The 24,520-nt window shown below is 39.9% G+C and overlaps 1 protein-coding gene across 3 annotated transcripts in view; it reads left to right on the top strand.

The window, feature by feature from the left end:
• coq9 (coenzyme Q9 homolog (S. cerevisiae)) overlaps positions 1-23,138 on the top strand; it is a 71,813-nt gene extending 48,675 nt beyond the window's left edge. For 2 of the 3 annotated variants that reach the window (XM_061282512.1, XM_061282510.1), the window contains 2 exons: positions 13,440-13,493; positions 22,855-23,138. In XM_061282512.1, the coding sequence (XP_061138496.1) occupies positions 13,440-13,493; positions 22,855-22,890 (90 nt within the window). In that variant the 3' untranslated portion in view covers positions 22,891-23,138. The remainder of the gene's footprint in view (positions 1-13,439; positions 13,494-22,854) is intronic. The other variant, XM_061282511.1, reaches the window with a different exon arrangement.
• Positions 23,139-24,520: the final 1,382 nt, after the last annotated feature.

The following is a 24,520-nucleotide window of genomic DNA, read 5'->3' as shown; positions in this document are numbered from 1 at the left end:
TTTTATTTTCCCATTCATTCTCTATGGGGATTCAACATTTGTTCTAACTTCTACATTTTTTAACTGATTCAACCCGTTCCAACTTTCAACTGTACATCTACCTATTCTACAACTTCCCACTTACCAAAAATTCCAAATTCGGAATTCAACCAAATTCTCCAAAATTTCGTTTTTCTACTCTAATTTCTACATTTTTCAACCGATTCAACCCATTTCAACTTTCAGCTGTTCATCTTTTGCCTACCTATTCCACAACTTCCCACTTACCAAATATTCCAAACTTTCAATTTGAAATTCACCACAAATTCTCCAAATATTCTACATTTCTCAAGTAATTCAACACGTTTCAACATCGCTCGGCAGCATTCCCCGAAAAAGTTATTCATACATTTCGCCTTCACACGCAATTTCTCCAGAAATTGCAAAATTCTAGTTGTGTGAAGGCGAAGGCCTTCACACATATGTTATTCTACACCATTCTCTATTATTGTGTGAAGGCGAAGGCCTTCACACATATGTTATTCTACACCATTCTCTATTATTATTATTATTCTCTTTTATTCTCCACACTTTTTTGACACGTTTCATCTTCCACATAATTCATCCGATTCACTCCATTCCACTTTTCACGTATTCCAAATATTCACGCGACGAGCGCTTGTATTTTTCTCGTTCCGAAAATTTTCCGATTCCGCAAAATTCCCAAAATTCCGACAAATTTTTCCCCATTCATTCTTAATGGCACATTCGACATTTCACATTTACGTCGTTCCAATTTGAAATTCACATCATTCAGCACATTCTAATCACATTCGGAAGGATTCTCGACATTCCCAAAATTCCCAAATTCGAAAATTTCACGTTTTCACGTTAAAAATTCCGACAAATTTTCACAAAATTTCGTTTTTCACCTCTAACTTCTACATTTTTCAACCGATTCAACTCGTTCCAACTTTCAACTGTTCATCTTTTGCCTACCTATTCCACAACGTCCCACTTACCAAAAGCTTCACATCTTTTATTTTGAAATTCAACCAAAATTCTCTAAAATTTCGTTTTTCTACTCTAATTTCTACATTTTTCAACCGATTCAACCCATTCCAACTTTCAACTGTTCATTATTTTTCTACTGATTCCACAACTTCCCACTTACCAAAAGCTTCACATCTTTTATTTTGAAATTCCCACCCAATTCCTTTTCCCTTCTCATTTCTACATTTTTCAACCGATTCAACCCATTCCAACTTTCAACTGTTCATCATTTTTCTACCTATTCCACAACTTCCCACTTACCAAAAACTTCACATCTTTTATTTTGAAATTCACACCCAATTTCCTTTTCCCTTCTCATTTCTACATTTTTCAACCGATTCAACCCATTCCAACTTTCAACTGTTCACTATTTTTCTACCGATTCCACAACTTCCCACTTACCAAAAGCTTCACGTCTTTTATTTTGAAATTCACACCCAATTCCTTTTCCCTTCTCATTTCTACATTTTTCAACCGATTCAACCCATTCCAACTTTCAACTGTTCATCATTTTTCTACCTATTCCACAACTTCCCACTTACCAAAAACTTCACATCTTTTATTTTGAAATTCACACCCAATTTCCTTTCCCCTTCTCATTTCTACATTTTTCAACCGATTCAACCCATTCCAACTTTCAACTGTTCATTATTTTTCTACCGATTCCACAACTTCCCACTTACCAAAAGCTTCACGTCTTTTATTTTGAAATTCACACCCAATTCCTTTTCCCTTCTCATTTCTACATTTTTCAACCGATTCAACCCATTCGAACTTTCAACTGTTCATCATTTTTCTACCTATTCCACAACTTCCCACTTACCAAAAACTTCACATCTTTTATTTTGAAATTCACACCCAATTTCCTTTTCCCTTCTCATTTCTACATTTTTCAACCGATTCAACCCATTCCAACTTTCAACTGTTCATCATTTTTCTACCTATTCCACAACTTCCCACTTACCAAAAACTTCACATCTTTTATTTTGAAATTCAACCAAAATTCTCTCAAATTCCGTTTTTGTACTCTAATTTCTACATTTTTCAACCGATTCAACCCATTCCAACTTTCAACTGTTCATCATTTTTCTACCTATTCCACAACTTCCCAAATACTTCACATCTTTTATTTTGAAATTCACACCCAATTCCCTTTTCCCTTCTCATTTCTACATTTTTCAACCGATTCAACCCATTCCAACTTTCAACTGTTCATCATTTTTCTACCTATTCCACAACTTCCCACTTACCAAAAACTTCACATCTTTTATTTTGAAATTCACACTCAATTCCCTTTTCCCTTCTCCTTTCTACATTTTTCAACCGATTCAACCCATTCCAACTTTCAACTGTTCATCATTTTTCTACCTATTCCACAACTTCCCACTTACCAAAAACTTCACATCTTTTATTTTGAAATTCACACCCAATTCCCTTTTCCCTTCTCATTTCTACATTTTTCAACCGATTCAACCCATTCCAACTTTCAACTGTTCATCATTTTTCTACCTATTCCACAACTTCCCAAATACTTCACATCTTTTATTTTGAAATTCACACCCAATTCCCTTTTCCCTTCTCATTTCTACATTTTTCAACCGATTCAACCCATTCCAACTTTCAACTGTTCATCATTTTTCCACCTATTCCACAACTTCCCACTTACCAAAAACTTCACATCTTTTATTTTGAAATTCACACACAATTTCCTTTTCCCTTCTCATTTCTACATTTTTCAACCGATTCAACACATTCCAACTTTCAACTGTTCATCATTTTTCTACCTATTCCACAACTTCCCACTTACCAAAAACTTCACATCTTTTATTTTGAAATTCGCACCCAATTCCTTTTCCCCTTCTCATTTCTACATTTTTCAACCGATTCAACCCATTCCAACTTTCAACTGTTCATCATTTTTCTACCTATTCCACAACTTCCCACTTACCAAAAATTCCAAATTTTCAAATTTGAAATTCAACCAAAATTCTCTAAAATTTCGTTTTTCTACTCTAATTTCTACATTTTTCGACCGATTCAACCCATTCCAAATGCATTCACCTTATGCTTCCCACATTCACTCCCATTCACCCCCACTTCCACTACGCTTACACATTCAACCCTTGACCCCCAATTCCAGTGTGGCGGCCATCTTGGATTGACCCTCAAGTGCCCCCAATGAACCCAAATTAAACCGGAAGTGACCCAAATAAACCGGAAGTGACCCCAAATAGACCGGAAGTGACCTCTGGTAAACCGGAAGTGACCCCAAATCAAACCGGAAGTGACCCCAAATGAACCGGAAGTGACCATTTTAGACCGGAAATGACCCCAAATAAACCGGAAGTGACCTCAGCTAAACCGGAAGTGACCTGTTCTAAACCGGAAGTGACCCAAATAAACCGGAAGTGACCCAAATTAGACCGAAAATGACCCGAATCAAGCCGGAAGTGACCTTATTTCAACACTAAGTGCCCCAAATAGCTACATTTGCGCTAACGTCTTCGTTTTTTGTCCGATTTAACCCGTTTCAACATTTTTACCCCAAAAGTGAACCTCCTGAGGCCGTTTCTTTGGGTTTTGTTCCAAATTTAGAAAGATTTTGGCGCAATTGCTTTTTTTTTATTTTCCCATTCATTCTCTATGGGGATTCAACATTTGCTCTAACTTCTACATTTTTTAACTGATTCAACCCGTTCCAACTTTCAACTGTTCATCTTTTGCCTACCTATTCCACAACTTCCCACTTACCAACAATTCCAAATTTAAAATTCAACCAAATTCTCCCAAATTTCGTTTTTCTACTCTAACTTCTACATTTTTCAACCGATTCAACCCATTCCAACTTTCAACTGTTCATCTTTTGCCTACCTATTCCACGACTTCCCACTTACCAAATATTCCAAACTTTCAATTTTGAAATTCACCACAAATTCTCCAAATATTCTACATTTCTCAAGTAATTCAACACGTTTCAACATCGTTCGGCAGCATTCCCCGAAAAAGTTATTCATACATTTCGCCTTCACACGCAATTTCTCCAGAAATTGCAAAATTCTAGTTATTATTATTATTCTCTACGATTCTCCACACTTTTTTGACACGTTTCATCTTCCACATAATTCATCCGATTCACTCCATTCCACTTTTCACGTATTCCAAATATTCACGCGACGAGCGCTTGTATTTTTCTCGTTCCGAAAATTTTCCGATTCCGCAAAATTCCCAAAATTCCGACAAATTTTTCCCCATTCATTCTTAATGGCACATTCGACATTTCACATTTACGTCGTTCCAATTTGAAATTCACATCATTCAGCACATTCTAATCACATTCGGAAGGATTCTCGACATTCCCAAAATTCCCAAATTCGAAAATTTCACGTTTTCACGTTAAAAATTCCGACAAATTTTCACAAAATTTCGTTTTTCACCTCTAACTTCTACATTTTTCAACCGATTCAACTCGTTCCAACTTTCAACTGTTCATCTTTTGCCTACCTATTCCACAACGTCCCACTTACCAAAAACTTCACATCTTTTATTTTGAAATTCAACCAAAATTCTCTAAAATTTCGTTTTTCTACTCTAATTTCTACATTTTTCAACCGATTCAACCCATTCCAACTTTCAACTGTTCATTATTTTTCTACTGATTCCACAACTTCCCACTTACCAAAAGCTTCACATCTTTTATTTTGAAATTCACACCCAATTCCTTTTCCCTTCTCATTTCTACATTTTTCAACCGATTCAACCCATTCCAACTTTCAACTGTTCATCATTTTTCTACCTATTCCACAACTTCCCACTTACCAAAAACTTCACATCTTTTATTTTGAAATTCACACCCAATTTCCTTTTCCCTTCTCATTTCTACATTTTTCAACCGATTCAACCCATTCCAACTTTCAACTGTTCACTATTTTTCTACCGATTCCACAACTTCCCACTTACCAAAAGCTTCACGTCTTTTATTTTGAAATTCACACCCAATTCCTTTTCCCTTCTCATTTCTACATTTTTCAACCGATTCAACCCATTCCAACTTTCAACTGTTCATCATTTTTCTACCTATTCCACAACTTCCCACTTACCAAAAACTTCACATCTTTTATTTTGAAATTCACACCCAATTTCCTTTCCCCTTCTCATTTCTACATTTTTCAACCGATTCAACCCATTCCAACTTTCAACTGTTCATTATTTTTCTACCGATTCCACAACTTCCCACTTACCAAAAGCTTCACGTCTTTTATTTTGAAATTCACACCCAATTCCTTTTCCCTTCTCATTTCTACATTTTTCAACCGATTCAACCCATTCCAACTTTCAACTGTTCATCATTTTTCTACCTATTCCACAACTTCCCACTTACCAAAAACTTCACATCTTTTATTTTGAAATTCACACCCAATTTCCTTTTCCCTTCTCATTTCTACATTTTTCAACCGATTCAACCCATTCCAACTTTCAACTGTTCATCATTTTTCTACCTATTCCACAACTTCCCACTTACCAAAAACTTCACATCTTTTATTTTGAAATTCAACCAAAATTCTCTCAAATTCCGTTTTTGTACTCTAATTTCTACATTTTTCAACCGATTCAACCCATTCCAACTTTCAACTGTTCATCATTTTTCTACCTATTCCACAACTTCCCAAATACTTCACATCTTTTATTTTGAAATTCACACCCAATTCCCTTTTCCCTTCTCATTTCTACATTTTTCAACCGATTCAACCCATTCCAACTTTCAACTGTTCATCATTTTTCTACCTATTCCACAACTTCCCACTTACCAAAAACTTCACATCTTTTATTTTGAAATTCACACTCAATTCCCTTTTCCCTTCTCCTTTCTACATTTTTCAACCGATTCAACCCATTCCAACTTTCAACTGTTCATCATTTTTCTACCTATTCCACAACTTCCCACTTACCAAAAACTTCACATCTTTTATTTTGAAATTCACACCCAATTCCCTTTTCCCTTCTCATTTCTACATTTTTCAACCGATTCAACCCATTCCAACTTTCAACTGTTCATCATTTTTCGACCTATTCCACAACTTCCCAAAACCTTCACATCTTTTATTTTGAAATTCACACCCAATTCCTTTTTCCCTTCTCATTTCTACATTTTTCAACCGATTCAACCCATTCCAACTTTCAACTGTTCATCATTTTTCAACCTATTCCACAACTTCCCACTTACCAAAAACTTCACATCTTTTATTTTGAAATTCGCCACAAATTCTCCAAATATTCTACATTTCTCAAGTAATTCAACACGTTTCAACATCGTTCGGCAGCATTCCCCGAAAAAGTTATTCATACATTTCGCCTTCACACGCAATTTCTCCAGAAATTGCAAAATTCTAGTTATTATTATTCTTCTATTTTATTCTCCACACTTTTTTGACACGTTTCATCTTCCACATAATTCATCCGATTCACTCCATTCCACTTTTCACGTATTCCAAATATTCACGACATGAGCGCTTATATTTTTCTCGTTCCGAAAATTTTCCGATTCCGCAAAATTCCCAAAATTCCGACAAATTTTTCCCCATTCATTCTTAATGGCACATTCGACATTTCACATTTACGTCGTTCCAATTTGAAATTCACATCATTCAACACATTCTAATCACATTCGGAAGGATTCTCGACATTCCCAAAATTCCCAAATTCGAAAATTTCTCGTTTTCACGTTAAAAATTCAGAGAAATTTTCACAAAATTTCGTTTTTCACCTCTAACTTCTACATTTTTCAACCGATTCAACTCGTTCCTACTTTCAACTGTTCATCTTTTGCCTACCTATTCCACAACGTCCCACTTACCAAAAACTTCACATCTTTTATTTTGAAATTCAACCAAAATTCTCTAAAATTTCGTTTTTCTACTCTAATTTCTACATTTTTCAACCGATTCAACCCATTCCAACTTTCAACTGTTCATCATTTTTCTACCGATTCCACAACTTCCCACTTACCAAAAGCTTCACATCTTTTATTTTGAAATTCACACCCAATTTCCTTTTCCCTTCTCATTTCTACATTTTTCAACCGATTCAACCCATTCCAACTTTCAACTGTTCATCATTTTTCTACCTATTCCACAACTTCCCACTTACCAAAAACTTCACATCTTTTATTTTGAAATTCGCACCCAATTCCTTTTCCCCTTCTCATTTCTACATTTTTCAACCGATTCAACCCATTCCAACTTTCAACTGTTCATCATTTTTCTACCTATTCCACAACTTCCCACTTACCAAAAATTCCAAATTTTCAAATTTGAAATTCAACCAAAATTCTCTAAAATTTCGTTTTTCTACTCTAATTTCTACATTTTTCGACCGATTCAACCCATTCCAAATGCATTCACCTTATGCTTCCCACATTCACTCCCATTCACCCCCACTTCCACTACGCTTACACATTCAACCCTTGACCCCCAATTCCAGTGTGGCGGCCATCTTGGATTGACCCTCAAGTGCCCCCAATGAACCCAAATTAAACCGGAAGTGACCCAAATAAACCGGAAGTGACCCCAAATAGACCGGAAGTGACCTCTGGTAAACCGGAAGTGACCCCAAATCAAACCGGAAGTGACCCCAAATGAACCGGAAGTGACCATTTTAGACCGGAAATGACCCCAAATAAACCGGAAGTGACCTCAGCTAAACCGGAAGTGACCTGTTCTAAACCGGAAGTGACCCAAATAAACCGGAAGTGACCCAAATTAGACCGAAAATGACCCGAATCAAGCCGGAAGTGACCTTATTTCAACACTAAGTGCCCCAAATAGCTACATTTGCGCTAACGTCTTCGTTTTTTGTCCGATTTAACCCGTTTCAACATTTTTACCCCAAAAGTGAACCTCCTGAGGCCGTTTCTTTGGGTTTTGTTCCAAATTTAGAAAGATTTTGGCGCAATTGCTTTTTTTTTATTTTCCCATTCATTCTCTATGGGGATTCAACATTTGCTCTAACTTCTACATTTTTTAACTGATTCAACCCGTTCCAACTTTCAACTGTTCATCTTTTGCCTACCTATTCCACAACTTCCCACTTACCAACAATTCCAAATTTAAAATTCAACCAAATTCTCCCAAATTTCGTTTTTCTACTCTAACTTCTACATTTTTCAACCGATTCAACCCATTCCAACTTTCAACTGTTCATCTTTTGCCTACCTATTCCACGACTTCCCACTTACCAAATATTCCAAACTTTCAATTTTGAAATTCACCACAAATTCTCCAAATATTCTACATTTCTCAAGTAATTCAACACGTTTCAACATCGTTCGGCAGCATTCCCCGAAAAAGTTATTCATACATTTCGCCTTCACACGCAATTTCTCCAGAAATTGCAAAATTCTAGTTATTATTATTATTCTCTACGATTCTCCACACTTTTTTGACACGTTTCATCTTCCACATAATTCATCCGATTCACTCCATTCCACTTTTCACGTATTCCAAATATTCACGCGACGAGCGCTTGTATTTTTCTCGTTCCGAAAATTTTCCGATTCCGCAAAATTCCCAAAATTCCGACAAATTTTTCCCCATTCATTCTTAATGGCACATTCGACATTTCACATTTACGTCGTTCCAATTTGAAATTCACATCATTCAGCACATTCTAATCACATTCGGAAGGATTCTCGACATTCCCAAAATTCCCAAATTCGAAAATTTCACGTTTTCACGTTAAAAATTCCGACAAATTTTCACAAAATTTCGTTTTTCACCTCTAACTTCTACATTTTTCAACCGATTCAACTCGTTCCAACTTTCAACTGTTCATCTTTTGCCTACCTATTCCACAACGTCCCACTTACCAAAAACTTCACATCTTTTATTTTGAAATTCAACCAAAATTCTCTAAAATTTCGTTTTTCTACTCTAATTTCTACATTTTTCAACCGATTCAACCCATTCCAACTTTCAACTGTTCATTATTTTTCTACTGATTCCACAACTTCCCACTTACCAAAAGCTTCACATCTTTTATTTTGAAATTCACACCCAATTCCTTTTCCCTTCTCATTTCTACATTTTTCAACCGATTCAACCCATTCCAACTTTCAACTGTTCATCATTTTTCTACCTATTCCACAACTTCCCACTTACCAAAAACTTCACATCTTTTATTTTGAAATTCACACCCAATTTCCTTTTCCCTTGTCATTTCTACATTTTTCAACCGATTCAACCCATTCCAACTTTCAACTGTTCATTATTTTTCTACCGATTCCACAACTTCCCACTTACCAAAAGCTTCACATCTTTTATTTTGAAATTCACACCCAATTCCTTTTCCCTTCTCATTTCTACATTTTTCAACCGATTCAACCCATTCCAACTTTCAACTGTTCATCATTTTTCTACCTATTCCACAACTTCCCACTTACCAAAAACTTCACGTCTTTTATTTTGAAATTCACACCCAATTTCCTTTTCCCTTCTCATTTCTACATTTTTCAACCGATTCAACCCATTCCAACTTTCAACTGTTCATCATTTTTCTACCTATTCCACAACTTCCCACTTACCAAAAACTTCACATCTTTTATTTTGAAATTCACACCCAATTTCCTTTTCCCTTCTCATTTCTACATTTTTCAACCGATTCAACCCATTCCAACTTTCAACTGTTCATCATTTTTCTACCTATTCCACGACTTCCCACTTACCAAAAACTTCACATCTTTTATTTTGAAATTCACACCCAATTCCCTTTTCCCTTCTCATTTCTACAGTTTTCAACCGATTCAACCCATTCCAACTTTCAACTGTTCATCATTTTTCTACCTATTCCACAACTTCCCACTTACCAAAAACTTCACATCTTTTATTTTGAAATTCACACCCAATTCCCTTTTCCCTTCTCATTTCTACATTTTTCAACCGATTCAACCCATTCCAACTTTCAACTGTTCATCATTTTTCGACCTATTCCACAACTTCCCACTTACCAAAAACTTCACATCTTTTATTTTGAAATTCGCCACAAATTCTCCAAATATTCTACATTTCTCAAGTAATTCAACACGTTTCAACATCGTTCGGCAGCATTCCCCGAAAAAGTTATTCATACATTTCGCCTTCACACGCAATTTCTCCAGAAATTGCAAAATTCTAGTTTGTATTGAATTTGTCTTTCTTCTATATAGCATTGTCATTTGTGAGATTAGAATTATCTGTTTTACTTCAATTATCAATGACCCCAGTGTATTTTCTCTAACGACACAACTTACCCCATACCTGGGGCAAGTTGTGCCACAAAACCACTTTTTTTTCTAAAGCTGTATTTCTCAAACAGTTTGTTTAAGATCCAAAGTAATTGTTCCCAGGGATGCACAACATCCTAAACTATATTATAGGTATCTTAGTTGGAGGCATTACTGTTATCCCCTTGCTTTAAGGGCACTTTAAGTAAAAATTGGCACTAATCACCCCACTCTCCCCTACTGTTGATGTCAATGTAGCATGTGAATGTTTCCTGAAAACCTTGTTACAACAGTATGACAAACATTGCCCACACTCACAAAGACCATTTTCCCCTTCGGTCTGTCTTCTGTGAGCTTTGCACACTTGGCAGCATCGTCACCTAAAGCTTTTTTTTTTTCTTATCCTAGCCTTTTCAGCCCCACATTGTGTTTTTTTCTGTTCATCTTTTTATCCACAGGCCACTCCTCTTCCCTGCAATTAGGGGGGGTTAACAATGCTGTCTCCCAACTTTAAACACGGGAACGAGAACTGGAATGCAAAAGTGGTGTTCCAAGACAGTGTTTCCCAACCACTGTGCCACGGTAGTGAGAGATATTCCGCTGTGTCGTGGGAAATTGTCCAATATTAATTACCGAGTGCATTGTAAATAAGATCGCCAAACCACTGGTAAGTTAGCGCAAGGCCTGGTCAGCCACTTGCTAAATGTGCATGCGTGGCTAATCGAAGAATTCGTGTTGTGTCGGTTTTATTGTCCTGCTTCGGCACATTGCTGCTGTGTGCTTTTTATTACAGTGATGCTCTGATGACCATGGTGCGTTTGCGTAAATCCTAGGATTTCAGTAAATCCTAGGATATAGTTCAACCGGAGAATCTGGATTGTTCATTTTCACCAACATAAAATACACAGTCAAGTCGTGATACCTTGACTGTGATCACCACTCAGCTGCTGCCAGAACAGCAGAGCATCCTTAAACGTGACTTTGTTCTTATTGTCGCAATATTTATAGGGCTAATATAAAACAGTAAATAACAGGGGGGGAGCAAAATGTCTAAGGAAAGGACTGAGGAATTTCATCATGCAGTGAAAAAGTTTGTAGTTAAAGGCTTGCATCCATTTGCCACTGTAGAAGCCCCTGATTTTTGGTAGGTGATGATTTCTATCATAGGAGAATGTTTGCTTTCTTCACTCTTAGGTTTGTATTGTCATATTGACACAAAGTTGCAATATTTAAAATGAAATGTTCATCATTGTTTTTGCGCTTCCTTTTTTCCAAAATAAAGATCAATAAGAGAATTGATAAAGAATTAAATGATTAAACGGACTCAAACATGCAATTGGAATCGTAAAAATCTTATCAATTTCTGCCCTCTGGGAAGAGGTACAGAAGCCTGCGCTCCCGCACCACCAGACTCTCAAACAGCTTCATACTCCAGGCTGTTAGGATCCTGAACTCGCTCCCCCGTTCTGCGTAGCGTCCTGTACTTTTACTTTACTGTCTGTATGCACACTGGCTCTTATTTGTTGTGTTATCTGTTTACCGTTTTTTTTCCGTGTATAATGCGCCCCCATGTATAATACGCACCCTAAAAATGGCATGTTGATGCTGGAAAAAAGCCTGTACCCATGTATAATACGCACCCAATTTTTTAAAAAAAGATTTTTTTAATTTTTTTTTTTTTAATTTTTTATTTTTTTAGGTCCCAATGATCGTCACACACACAGGGAGGCAATGGGTCCCATTTTCATAGTCTTTGGTATGGTCTTAACTAGGCTGGATGTCATTTTTTTTGTTGGCGTTGATTTCTCCGACTGCCCGTAAAGGCACCACCGCGCTCAGTGCGCACATTTGAAAAAGGCGTGCGGACGTGAAAAAGGCGGCACTGTATGGGAGAGACGTTGAAGAGGAATAAAAACACCCTTGGAAACCAAAACTTGCCCCTCGTCGTGACTCGGAGCCGCAACAAATGTTTCGGATTTATGTAGGGTACATTGTGACAGACAGCAAACGAGCAGGTGATCGAGCAAGCGTCTGATACGAGAGCATTGCGGTCGCATGGAGCGTGTTTGAAGTGAACAGCAGAGACGAAAGGAACAAGGCAAAGTGTTGTGAAATAAAATATGACCGACCTGTAATACGCATTTTGTTATTTGCTGATTGAAACTGCTAATTAAACTGTGAATTGAAACTAATAGGAAGAAAACAACTCTCGCTCTTAATATAGCTGACGTGTCTTGCGCATCCGTTCTGCGCATCTGTAATGGCGGCCTCCGTATGACGTCCGGTCCGCGATGGAGATTAAAAAACAAAGAATATTTGACAATAACACACCATCAAGGATTGCACCATCGCATCAAACGATGTGTCGTCAATTATGAATTTTACTGACTAAGTGTGTTGGGCAGGATGGCTGAATGCGATGCGCGATTGACAACAAACAAGAAGAAAGGTGATTTCAAGTTTTATTTCGAGGGAGATTTGTCATGTCTCGTCCCCAGTTTTGCTATGTGTCTAGGTTGCCATAGTTTCTGTTCGCGTCGCCCCTCTCTTCCTGTTTCACCTCAATCAATGTAATGTTTTGTATTTAAGTCCTGTCTGCCCCTCGCTCACCGTCGGATGATGTCTGTTTGGTTTCTGTTCCTGTCTTTGGTAATGTCACCCTGTCTTTTTGTTCCACGTCTTTGTCGGTCAGTCCTGTTGTTGGTTTTGTTGTACCATGACTTTCTTAAAAAAAATAAAAAATTAAAAAAAAAAATTAAAAATTAAAAAAAAAAAAAAAAAAATTTGTACCCATGTATAATGCGCACCCCAGATTTTAGGACAATAAATTAGTTAAATTTTGCGCATTATACAAGGAAAAAAACGGTATTTATTTATTATTACTCTTATTTATCGTTTGTGCCTTCTTGTTTTTTTATATTGCGTCGTTTACTTGTATGTCTATCTTGTAATATGTCTTGTCACCGTGGGATAGAGAAAACGTAATTTCGATCTCTTTGTATGTCTCGGCATGTGAAGACGTTGACAATAAAGCAGACTTTGACTTTGAATTCCCATCCCGACACATGATATACAAGGTCACACAATGAAACCATCCATTCATGCACTTACAAATCGTAAGTACCAACTAGTGTGTTCTTGGTTTGTTTTTTAGATACAGTCAACGAGCAAAGCCATGGTACAAGGACTAATGGGAGCTGCTGTGACTGTAAGTCTTCCCAGACCTTTCTCATTTTTATAAAACACACTCATAAAAATCACACCAGCAGCGAGTTTTCAAGTTAATTTTAATATTAGAACAACAGGCACATCATTTTGACTAACAGCTGCGTTGGAGGGTGGGGGTCCGCGTCAGTCTTCGCATGGGTGGGGTGATGGTGTTCACAGCCTGATGAAAAAAGCTGTTGCTCAATCTTGAAGTTCTCGATTTTAAAAAGCGGTACCTTTTACCACAGGGGAGTGGGAAGAACAGGGCATGACCAGGGTGTGTGGAATCAGTACTGATGTTTTGGGCTTTTTTATTGTGTCAACCTGTGTAGGTGTCTTCGAGTGAGGGCACTGTACTCCCAATTATCCTCTCTGCCGTCTTCAACACCCGCTGCAGGTCCTTCCTGTCCTTTGCTGGATTTAGGAAGACCAGAGAATAATGTGTTACAGTAGTCCAGGCGCGACGTAATAAACGCATGTATAATAGTTTCCGCATCACCGGTCGAGAGGAGAGGATCGGACGAATCTTAGCAATATTACGAAGGTGAAAAAATGCAATTATGGTTATATTCTTAATGTGCTTTTGAAAGGAGAGCGTTTGGTCAAATATTACCCCGAGATTAGTTACAGTATCGCTCTGAGTGACAGTACAGTTATCTATAGTTATAGTGGTTTCCTTAAATAAGTGTTGATAACGAGCTGGACCAATTATCAACATTTCAGTTTTATCTGTGTTAAGACGAAGGAAATTGAGAGACATCCATTGCTTGATCTCCGCAAGGCACGCCTCAAGATTACAACAGTCCCGCGGATCTGTCATCGATAATGGCATATATAATTGAGTGTCATCCGCGTAACATTGAAAACTAATATTATATTTACCTATTATGTCCCCAAGCAGAATCAATAAATATTAAATCGAATTGGTCCGAGTACCAATCCCTGTGGGACACCACACGTAACATTATAGAGCTCAGAGGACGCATTGCCATGGACCACTCGGTGCGTCCTGTCTGATCGATAGGAAAAGAACCAGCCTAGTGCTGACCGTGAAATACCAACACAGCTTTTAAGACGCTCTAATAAAATATTGAGGTCTACAGTGTCGAAGGCAGCACTAAGATCAAGTAATAACAATACCGATGAAGTGTTTGAATCCATAGCTATGAGGAGCTCATTAGTCACTTTATATTTGTCATTTTTCACATGTCCTGAGTATTGTTAGTCACCTAAATGTTGAACAGAGGCTGTGATGTACCGAAGTCAAATTCCTTGTTTGGCATGCTCAAACATGGGGAATAAAAACTCTTGAAACTGGCCTATAATTGGTGGAGATTTGGTCGCTGAAGTAGCGGTTTAATGATCACGGTTTTAAAGGCTGTTGGCACTATCCCAGAGGAGACAGACAGATTAATTCTATTTAAAACGGACGGTCCTAAAATTTGAAATAATTCTTTAAATAGTTTGGCTGGAAGCGGGTCGAGTAAACACGTTTGTTTAGCCGCACTAACCAATTGTGTAAGCCTTTCAAGGGACACGCCTCTAAAATTTGAGAGGGTTATTGCATAATCGTCAGCGCCGGTCATCAGCGGTCTCGACTGAACGATTGGAATGGTCATCTTGATCTCATCCCTCATGGATTCAATCTTTCCAGCGAAAATTTCATGAACTCGTCAGCTGTGTGGAAGGAGCTATCGGGGTTCGGCTGGCGTAGTGTTAGCTTTGCCACTGTATCAAATGGGTATTTATTTTTATTGAGATTAATAACTTGCGAGAAATAATGTGTTTTTGCTAAGATAAGCGCATCTTTATATTTCAGGAGACTGTCACGCCATGCCTAATGAAAAAACCTCAAGTTTGGTTAAACGCCATTTGCGCTCATGCTTTCTACATAATTGCTTAAGCGTACGTGTTTCATCTGTGAACCACGGCGTAGGCATTCTACGGCAAGTTTTCAGACGTAGCGGCGGCACAGAGTCGATGCCATTTAATAATGTCGCATTGAATTCATTTGTAAGATTATCAATAGAGCCGATATATGCGGGAAATATGGCAGTTGCCGGCGACAGTAAGGGAGTTAATATCTGCTGTAATTCTGATTGCACTCTTGTCTTTGACAAAAAACTAAAATTTCAAATTTTATTAAGTAATGATCAGACATAACAGTAGTGTATGGCAGTACTGTTATATTTGAGGTTGGCAGGCCTCGGGATAATACAAGATCTAAGATATTTCCATTCTTATGCGTTGCTGCCTGTACGGCTTGCATAAAACCAAACGTATCAGTTAAAGTCTGAAACGCCGAAGTAAGTGGCTCTGACTGTAAATTCATGTGCATTCATTGGAGTGCACGCTGGCGCGTCTTGCTGCCGCTACTCACCGGCTGTTTTCTTCGTTTTTACCGTGTTCACTGTGCTAAACTCTGGCTTCTGGTTAAATTGTGTCTTCTATATGGATTTTCTGGTCTGCACTTTTTTTAATTACGCTGTCGATGCGCCACGGATTTATGTCTGGGCTTCTTCAGTACTCGGCTGCTGAGCTCCTCCGGCTACGCTTCCACCTGTCTGAGCCTCCGCCTGCAGTGCTATGCCTCCAGGGTGACGCTCCCCTGCCTCACCACAGATATATCCACCGGGGCTCTCGCCGTAACTTTCAAACCGACAACTCCAAGCCAATGAAATCCTTCTGGTCCACCACCCGTCGTCCTTCAAGACGAGCCGGCGCCCGCTGGATCGACCACAGTGTGTTAGCTGGCCTACCCAGGTCGGCCAACGCTACTGTCAAAAATGACAACTCCACCGTCAACTTCGGGCTCCTCAACATCCGCTCACTCACGAGCAAAGGCCACCTCGTCCAGGACTCCATCACCGAACGCAAACTCGACTTTATCTGTCTGACAGAGACATGGCAGCAGCTCAATGACTTTTCTCAAATCAATGATGCTACTCCGCCGGGATTTGCTTACATCTTGCAACCTCGTGGCTCTGGTCGCGGGGGCGGTCTCGCAATAATTCACCGTGTGAAGTGGAAAGTCACTGCTCTCTCTGTCCCTCCATTCAGGTCATTCGAGTGTATTGCATGCAAACTGTCCGGTCCGATTCCTACCATTATCGCCACTGTTTACCGTCCACCTAAGCCCCACCCAGAGTTTTTAAATGACTGGTGCTTTTCTTGCCCATCTTTCCACACTCACCTAACGTGATTCTGCTGGGTGGTTTCAATATTCATATGGACAATGCTGCTCTTCCCCTCACCCGTGACTTCTCATCCTGCCTTGAGAGCTCCGGGTTTCACATCTTCACTGACTTTCCTACCCACATTAAAGGCCACACACTGGATTTAATCTGTTGCACCGGTCTCACTCCCTCCACCTTTACAGCTGATCATATCCCCATCACGGACCACTTCCTCCTTTCTTTTAAAGTCCCACTCCACCTCTCCAAAACCAAGCCACCTCGTCTCATCTTATTCCGTAACATCAAGGACATAAATACTGACACTCTCTCCTCCATCATTGCCTCTCTTCCTCTCCTGATGAACTGGTTCTTCACTACAACAACTCACTTACCAACATTCTCAACTCCCTTGCTCCAGTCAGAACCCGGTCTGTTTCTTTCACCCGTTCTGCTCCCTGGTTCAACCCTGCTCTCCGCTCCATGAAGTCGAAAGGACGTCAACTTGAACGCCTCCATAAAAAGGTCTCTTTTCACCTGGACATGTACAAAAAACAAATTTTACAGTACAAGGACTCTATTGCTTCAGCCAAATCCACTTACTTTTCCAGTCTCATTTCATCCAACCGTGGGAACACTAAGGCTCTTTTTTCACTCCTCAACAAAATTCATCAACCCCAAAATCTCCTACTCCCACCACCTGTACTCCTCCGACACTTGCAACTCACTCCTTTTGTTTTTCACTCAAAAAATTTACAAAATTCACCAGCAACTGAGCCCCTCTTTCCCTTCTCCCTACTCCTCTGAACCTCTCTCGTACAGTCTGCCTTTCTCTTCATTTCAACTCCCTGATCCCTCTGCTATTTCTGCTCTCATCTACAAATCCAAATCGTCCACATGTCAGTTAGACCCACTTCCTACCGCCCTTGTCATATCCTGCCTCTCCTCACTGCTCTCTCTCATCACTGCCGTCATCCACTCCTCTCTCAGTAGTGGCTCTGTTCCCGTACACTACAAAACTGCTGCTGTCTCCCCAATTCTTAAAAAAGCTGGTTAAGATCCCAACAACTTCAATAACCTCCGCCCCATTTCGAACTTACCTTTCATTTCTAAAATTCTTGAAAAAACTGTTGCCTCTCAACTTCAATCTCAGCTCTCACAAAATAATTTATTTGAACAGTTCCAGTCCGGTTTCCGCCCCCGCCATAGCACCGAAACAGCCCTCTTAAAAATCACCAATGACTTCCTCACTGCAGCTGATTTCGGTTTACTCTCCATCCTCATCCTCCTTGACCCAAGTGCGGCCTTTGACAGTATCTCTCATTCCATCCTCCTCAATAGACTTTCCTCCATCGGTATCTCTGGCACCCCCCTCACCTGGTTTCACTCCTACCTCTCAGGCTGCACTCAGTTCATCTAACTTAAATCCTTCCGTTCCCAATCCTCCGCTGTCTCCACTAGTGTCCCCCAGGGCTCTGTCCTGGGTCCCCTCCTTTTCATCACATACCTCCTCCCTCTTGGTCTTATTTTCCGTAAATTCAATGTCCTTTTTCACTGCTTCGCGGATGACACCCAGCTCTATCTGTCCACCAAACCCAACTCCACCCTCCTTCCCTCTTCCCTGACTCATTGCCTCTCCGAACTACAAAACTGGTTCCCCTCCAATTTTCTCAAACTTAACAGTGATAAAACTGAAATCCTTTTAGTTGGTTGATAGAATCCATTCTATCAAAAGTTGACAGTTTCTCCCTCCCCATTGACAGCTCTTTAGTTTCCCCCTCTCCCCAGGTTAAGAGTCTGGGTGTCATCCTCGATGGCACACTCTCCTTCTCTTCCCATATCAACACCACTACCCGCAATGCTTACTTTCATCTCCGCAATATCAATCGCCTTCGCCCCTCTCCCACCCCCCACTCTACCTCTATTCTTGTTCACAGCCTCGTCACCTCCCGTCTTGATTATTGGAGCTCTCTCCTCTTCGGTCTCCCCAAATGTATCCATAAGCTCCAACTGGTCCAGAATTCAGCTGCTCGAATCATTTCCCAAACCTCTTCCTTCCATCACATCCTACAGAACTTGCGTTGGCTTCCGATTCAATACCGCATTATTTTCAAAATCCTCCCATACCTTCAAAGCTATTCATAACCTTGCCCCTCCCTACCTGTCTCAACTCCTCCACACAGCCACCTCCACCCGCTCCCTCAGATCCTCATCTTTCATCCACCTCACTGTTCCCTATGCCTGCCTTACCACCAGAGGGATCAGAGCTTTCAGCTGCTCTGCTCCCAAACTTTGGAACACACTTCCGCCTGACATCCGCAATATTGACTCCCTCCCACAGTTTAAATCCACTCTCAAGACCCACCTATTCAGGACAGCATTTCATCTCTAGTTGCCTACAGTTGTTGTTTTTAACATGTTTTTCACAATCTTCTTTAGTGTATGCTATTGTTTTAACTTTTTTTAACTTGTTTTTAACCTTTTAACGCTTGTAAAGTGACCTTGAGTGACCTGAAAGGCGCTTCTAAATTAAATGTATTATTATTATTATTATTTATTATTATTATTATTATTATTATTAAGTGGATATTGAAATCACCCATAATTATTATATTATCCGCATTTGTCACTAGATCAGCCACGAATTCTGAAAATTCATCCAGGAAGCCAGAGTAAGCCCCAGGTGGACGGTAAATAACAGCAAGATAAAATGACGGTAAAGCAGTGGATCGGACAGTGAGAACGTCAAATGTTTTAAATACGTTAATCAAACGAGGCCCAAATCTAAGATCAGAATTAGAGATGAGGGGGACACCCCCACTCTTTTTTTGAGGATGCGCCACATGCGAGCTCACAAAATTTGGAGGCGAGGCCTCATTAAGCGGCAGCAGTTCATTAGGTTTTAACCAGGTCTCGCAAAGACCAAAAACGTTTAGATTATGTTCCGTGATGGAGGTCATTAACGACTACTGCTTTCGTATGAGGTGATCTAATATTCATAAAACCGAGTTTAAGTGTAATCGGTCAATCAGGGTTCGTATCTATCAAAGGATTTTTAAACAAAATGCGAGTAAGATTGTGTTCTCTAGGCCTGACATCACCTCTCAAATGTTTATTAGCGCGGTGGGACGATACGACCGTAGGAATTTGATAGTAAATATTTGGTACACATGTAATATTATCTGAAACAGGCACCGTTTCATCAGCGATACCGGTCGGGGTGGAGTGATTGGATTTGTCTACTACCTCAGTAGAAAGTGTGTCCACTATTCAAACTGTGATGCTCTAGTCTACACAAGGAGCTATGTGCATGCTGGGAGTCTAGCCTAGCGTTAGTTAACTTTAACATAACAGACTCCAAACCCATCCTAACAGGTGGTCTAGTCACCTGTGACCCTGCCTGCTCTAAAGTGACCTATCATGAATGGCTCAAACAGTAATCTATATTCCTTGAAAGAGTGAAGGCACCTTCACGGTTAGGATGAAGGCCGACCTTCCTCAGCAGGTCCGGGCGGCTCCAGAAGGAGGACCAATTATCTATAAAATACAGTCCCTGCTTTTTACAGAACCCATCGATTAAGGGAGACTAACCTACTAAACCTCTCATCAGTGCCTCTCCCAGGCAGGGGGGGGGCAGAGACAAATAGTCAATGCCGACTCATCTTTCTGGCGAGATCACAAGTCCTCGCTATGTTTTTCTTTGTGATCTCTGATTGCCTCATCCTAACATCATTGGCACCGACGTATCACTATGTCCGAGTAGCTAGTGTTGGACCTACGCTGTTGACTAGGCCTATTGCGAGTGAGCTCCCTAAGATTAGCTTCTATGTCAGGTGCTCTGCCTCAAGGAATACACATTACCGTGGCTGGATTTTTAAGCGTGATGTTTCGGGTAATGGAGTCACCTATGACCAAGGTGCGAGGGCCAGTAGACCGAGATGACTTTGGATGGCTATGCGTCTTACCTGGCTCATCGCGGTTAGCAAGCCGCTTGGGGCTAATGCCAACTGGGCTAGCGGGCTGACTACAGTCTGTGTCTGCCACATCTACTGTTATCTGACTATTCTGCTCTAGCTGGCGGACACGTCCCTCTGGCAGGGACAACCTCTCTAAGAGAACGGTGCAGTTGGCGCACGAAGCCGTACAAATCTCTTGATCCGCAGCCATACTTACGTGTCCGATGGTCGACGGTAGACAAACAGCCAGGAAGCCTCCGCTAAGAGCCAAACAGCGACGTGGACGAAATCGCAGGGATTGACTGTCCGCGACGTTCAACAATAGTAAACTCCCAAAAGTGGAGTAAAAAACGTAAAAAGGGAGGAAAAACTACAAAAGAATATACAAATGTAGGAATGTAGATCGTCTCTCTGGTGATGATGCGGCGCTCTACGTACACATCCATCCATTTTCTGTACAGCTTTATCCCCACGAGGGTCGCGGGCGTGCTGGAGCCTATCCCACACTCATCGGGCAGTAGGCGGGTGACACCCTTAACTGGTTGCCAGACAATCGCAGGCCGCACTCGCACTCACACCTACGGCCAAGTTGGAGTGCTCAATTGGCCTACCAAGCATGTTTTTGGGATGTGGGAGGAAACCGGAGTGCCAAGAGAAAACCCACGCAGGCACAGCGAGAACATGCAAACTCCACACAGGGAGGGCCGGAGGTGGAATCAAACCCGCACCCTCCGAACTGTGAGGGGGGTGTGCTGAGCAGTGCGACACCGAGCCGCCCGGTTGTGGGACTTGACATAAACCCCCAATGGAAAAATCAAAGAGTTGCATAATAAACTTGTTGTTTGTGTGCCACACTTTGATTTACTTTCTCTTCTAAGTCAAGTGCATGCAGTAAAAGTGCTTTGTCCTTTTCCTTGGCACAAAACTAAAATATTGCATAACAGCTGACCCGCATGCAGTGCATGAACCCGCACGATACAATAGGCATTCCACCAACTGTTTCTCATTCCTTTAGATGACAGAATGTATGTACCGTAATTTTCGGACTATAAGTCGCTCTGGAGTATAAGTCGCACCAGCCATAAAATGCCCAAAAATGTAAAAAAAAAACATATATAAGTTGCTCCGAAGTATAAGTCGCATTTTGGGGGGCAATTTATTCGACAAGATCCAACACCAAGAACAGACATGAACGAGCAACAACAGGCTAAACGATACGGTATGCTAACGTGACAAACACAAACGAGGAGCTGAGAACGGGCCTGACGTAACATTCGGTTATTTAAAAAAAACGATTACATAAATAACACGTTTATAAAACCATCTGTGTCACTCCAATTCATTAAATCCATCGATTGTCCTTTGTCAACAATGCCGTGTGCCGCGCTGCAGTTCACATTATTCCACAGGCCCATACAACGATATATAAACAATATTTTAAATAACTATCACATAAACAACAATATTATCAAAGCATTTGTGTCACTCCAAATCATTAAATCCATTGATCAAATTTCTCGTCTTTTATCGATCGTCCTTTGTCAACAATGCCGTGTGCCATGCCGCAGTTCAAATTATTCCACAGGCCCATACAACGATATATAAACTATATTTTAAATAACTATCACATGAACAACAATATTATCAAACCATTTGTGTCACTCCAAATCATTAAATCCATCGATCAAATTTCTCGTCCTTTATGTCATCCTGGACACAGAGGACATGTCCAGAGGATATGGGGCTTTAAAGTGTTAATTACTTTATTTGATTTTTTTTTCTCTCTATTTTTCATGTTTTGAATATGTTCAAGATAAAGATATCAAAGCATGTGAAGTGATCAAGTGTACTAAAAATAACATGTGAAGTGGTCAACTATACTTGTAAGTAAGTGATGTGTTAATGATCAAGTAAAAACTTGTGAAAAAAAACATATATATAAGTTGCTCCTGAGTATAAGTCGCCCCCCCCACCCAAACTATGAAAAAAAACTGCGACTTATAGTCCAAAAATTACGGTACAAAGATAGTCACAATAAATTTTAAATGGGCAAAATATTTTTGGGGACACTTGAGCATTATTTTTAAGTATGACCTCATTGTGAGAGCACAACAGATGGTTCAAGACATCAACATGATGGCTGGTGGGTCTTAATAGTTTCAAAATCCTGATAGTCCTGATAGAAAATGTGGATTAAATATAAAAATTGTTCGTGTTTTGCTTCTGCCTGCAGCTGAAGAATCTCACCGGCATTAACCAGAGACGATGATGCAACACAACTAAATGGATCCCGACTTTCCTGTTTGAACATGAGATGGAAATTATATCCAAATATGATATTTATGTGACGTGCATTTTGTGGTGATGTGCAGGGCAAGTTTATTTTTGTCTAGTTTTCTCAACTCGTCAATATTTACTCTTTTGTTGTGACCATTTGTCATCAATAATGCAATTAGTTTTGATTTGAGACTGGTTTTGTTTGTCCTATTTTATTAAAATAAAGTTGTAGACACTTGACAGGTTGAAAAGTTTGAATAATTCAAACTACCGTTTTTTTCCGTGTATAATGCGCCCCCATGTATAATACGCACCCTAAAAATGGCATGTTGATGCTGGAAAAAAGCCTGTACCCATGTATAATCCGCACCCAATTTTTTTTTAAATTTTGAATTTTTTTTAAGTCCCAATGATCGTCACACACGCAGGGAGGCAATGGGTCCCATTTTTATAGTCTTTGGTATGGTCTTAATTAGGCTGGATGTAATTTTTTTTGTTGGCGTTGATTTCTCTGACTGCCCGTAAAGGCACCACCGCGCTCAGTGCGGACATGTGAAAAAGGCGTGCGAACATGTGAAAAAGGCGTGCGAACATGTGAAAAAGGCGGCTCTGTATGGGAGAGACGTTGAAGAGGAATAAAAACACCCTTGGAAACCAAAACTTGCCCCTCGTCGTGACTCAGAGCCGCAACAAATGTTTCGGATTTGTGTAGGGTACATTGTGACAGACAGCAAACGAGCAGGTGATCGAGCAAGCGTCTGATACGAGAGCATTGCGGTCGTATGGAGCGTGTTTGAAGTGAACAGCAGAGACGAAAGGAACAAGGCAAAGTGTTGTGAAATAAAATATTACCTGTAATACGCATTTTGTTATTTGCTGATTGAAACTGCTAATTAAACTGTGAATTGAAACTAAGAGATTAAAAAACAAACTATATTTGACAATAACACACCATCAAGGATTGCACCATCGCATCAAACGATGTGTCGTCAATTTTGAATTTTACTGACTGTGTTGGGCAGGATGGCTGAATGCGATGCGCGATTGACAACAAACAAGAAGAAAGGTGATTTCAAGTTTTATTTCGAGGGAGATTTGTCATGTCTCGTCCCCAGTTTTGCTATGTGTCTAGGTTGCCATAGTTTCTGTTCGCGTCGCCCCTCTCTTCCTGTGTCACCTCAATCAATGTAACGTGTTTTGTATTTAAGTCCTGTCTGCCCCTCGCTCACCGTCGGATCATTGCATGTGTTACTGTCATGATGTCTGTTTGGTTTCTGTTCCTGTCTTTGGTAATGTCACCCTGTCTTTTTGTTCCACGTCTTTGTCGGTCAGTTCTGTTGTTCGTTTTGTTGTACCATGACTTTCTTAAAAAAAAAAAAAAAAATTTGTACCCATGTATAATGCGCACCCCAGATTTTAGGACAATAAATTAGTTAAATTTTGCGCATTATACACGGAAAAAAACGGTACATTATTACTACCCAGTCTTGGAGTGCCTTAGCTTGCCTGACAATTATAATAATCTCTTAACACTCAGGTAAAAGTAAGACTGGTGCAGGCTTTGTTTTTGGGTTGTCGTTCTTTGCGTTAATCTCAGTTAACTGAATTTTTTTTAAACATGG

Source organism: Syngnathus typhle, linkage group LG7 (genome assembly GCF_033458585.1).
Source record: "Syngnathus typhle isolate RoL2023-S1 ecotype Sweden linkage group LG7, RoL_Styp_1.0, whole genome shotgun sequence".
Taxonomy (NCBI): Eukaryota; Metazoa; Chordata; class Actinopteri; order Syngnathiformes; family Syngnathidae; genus Syngnathus; species Syngnathus typhle.
Note: the sequence above shows the minus strand (reverse complement) of the source record. Positions and strands in the feature narration are given on the sequence as shown.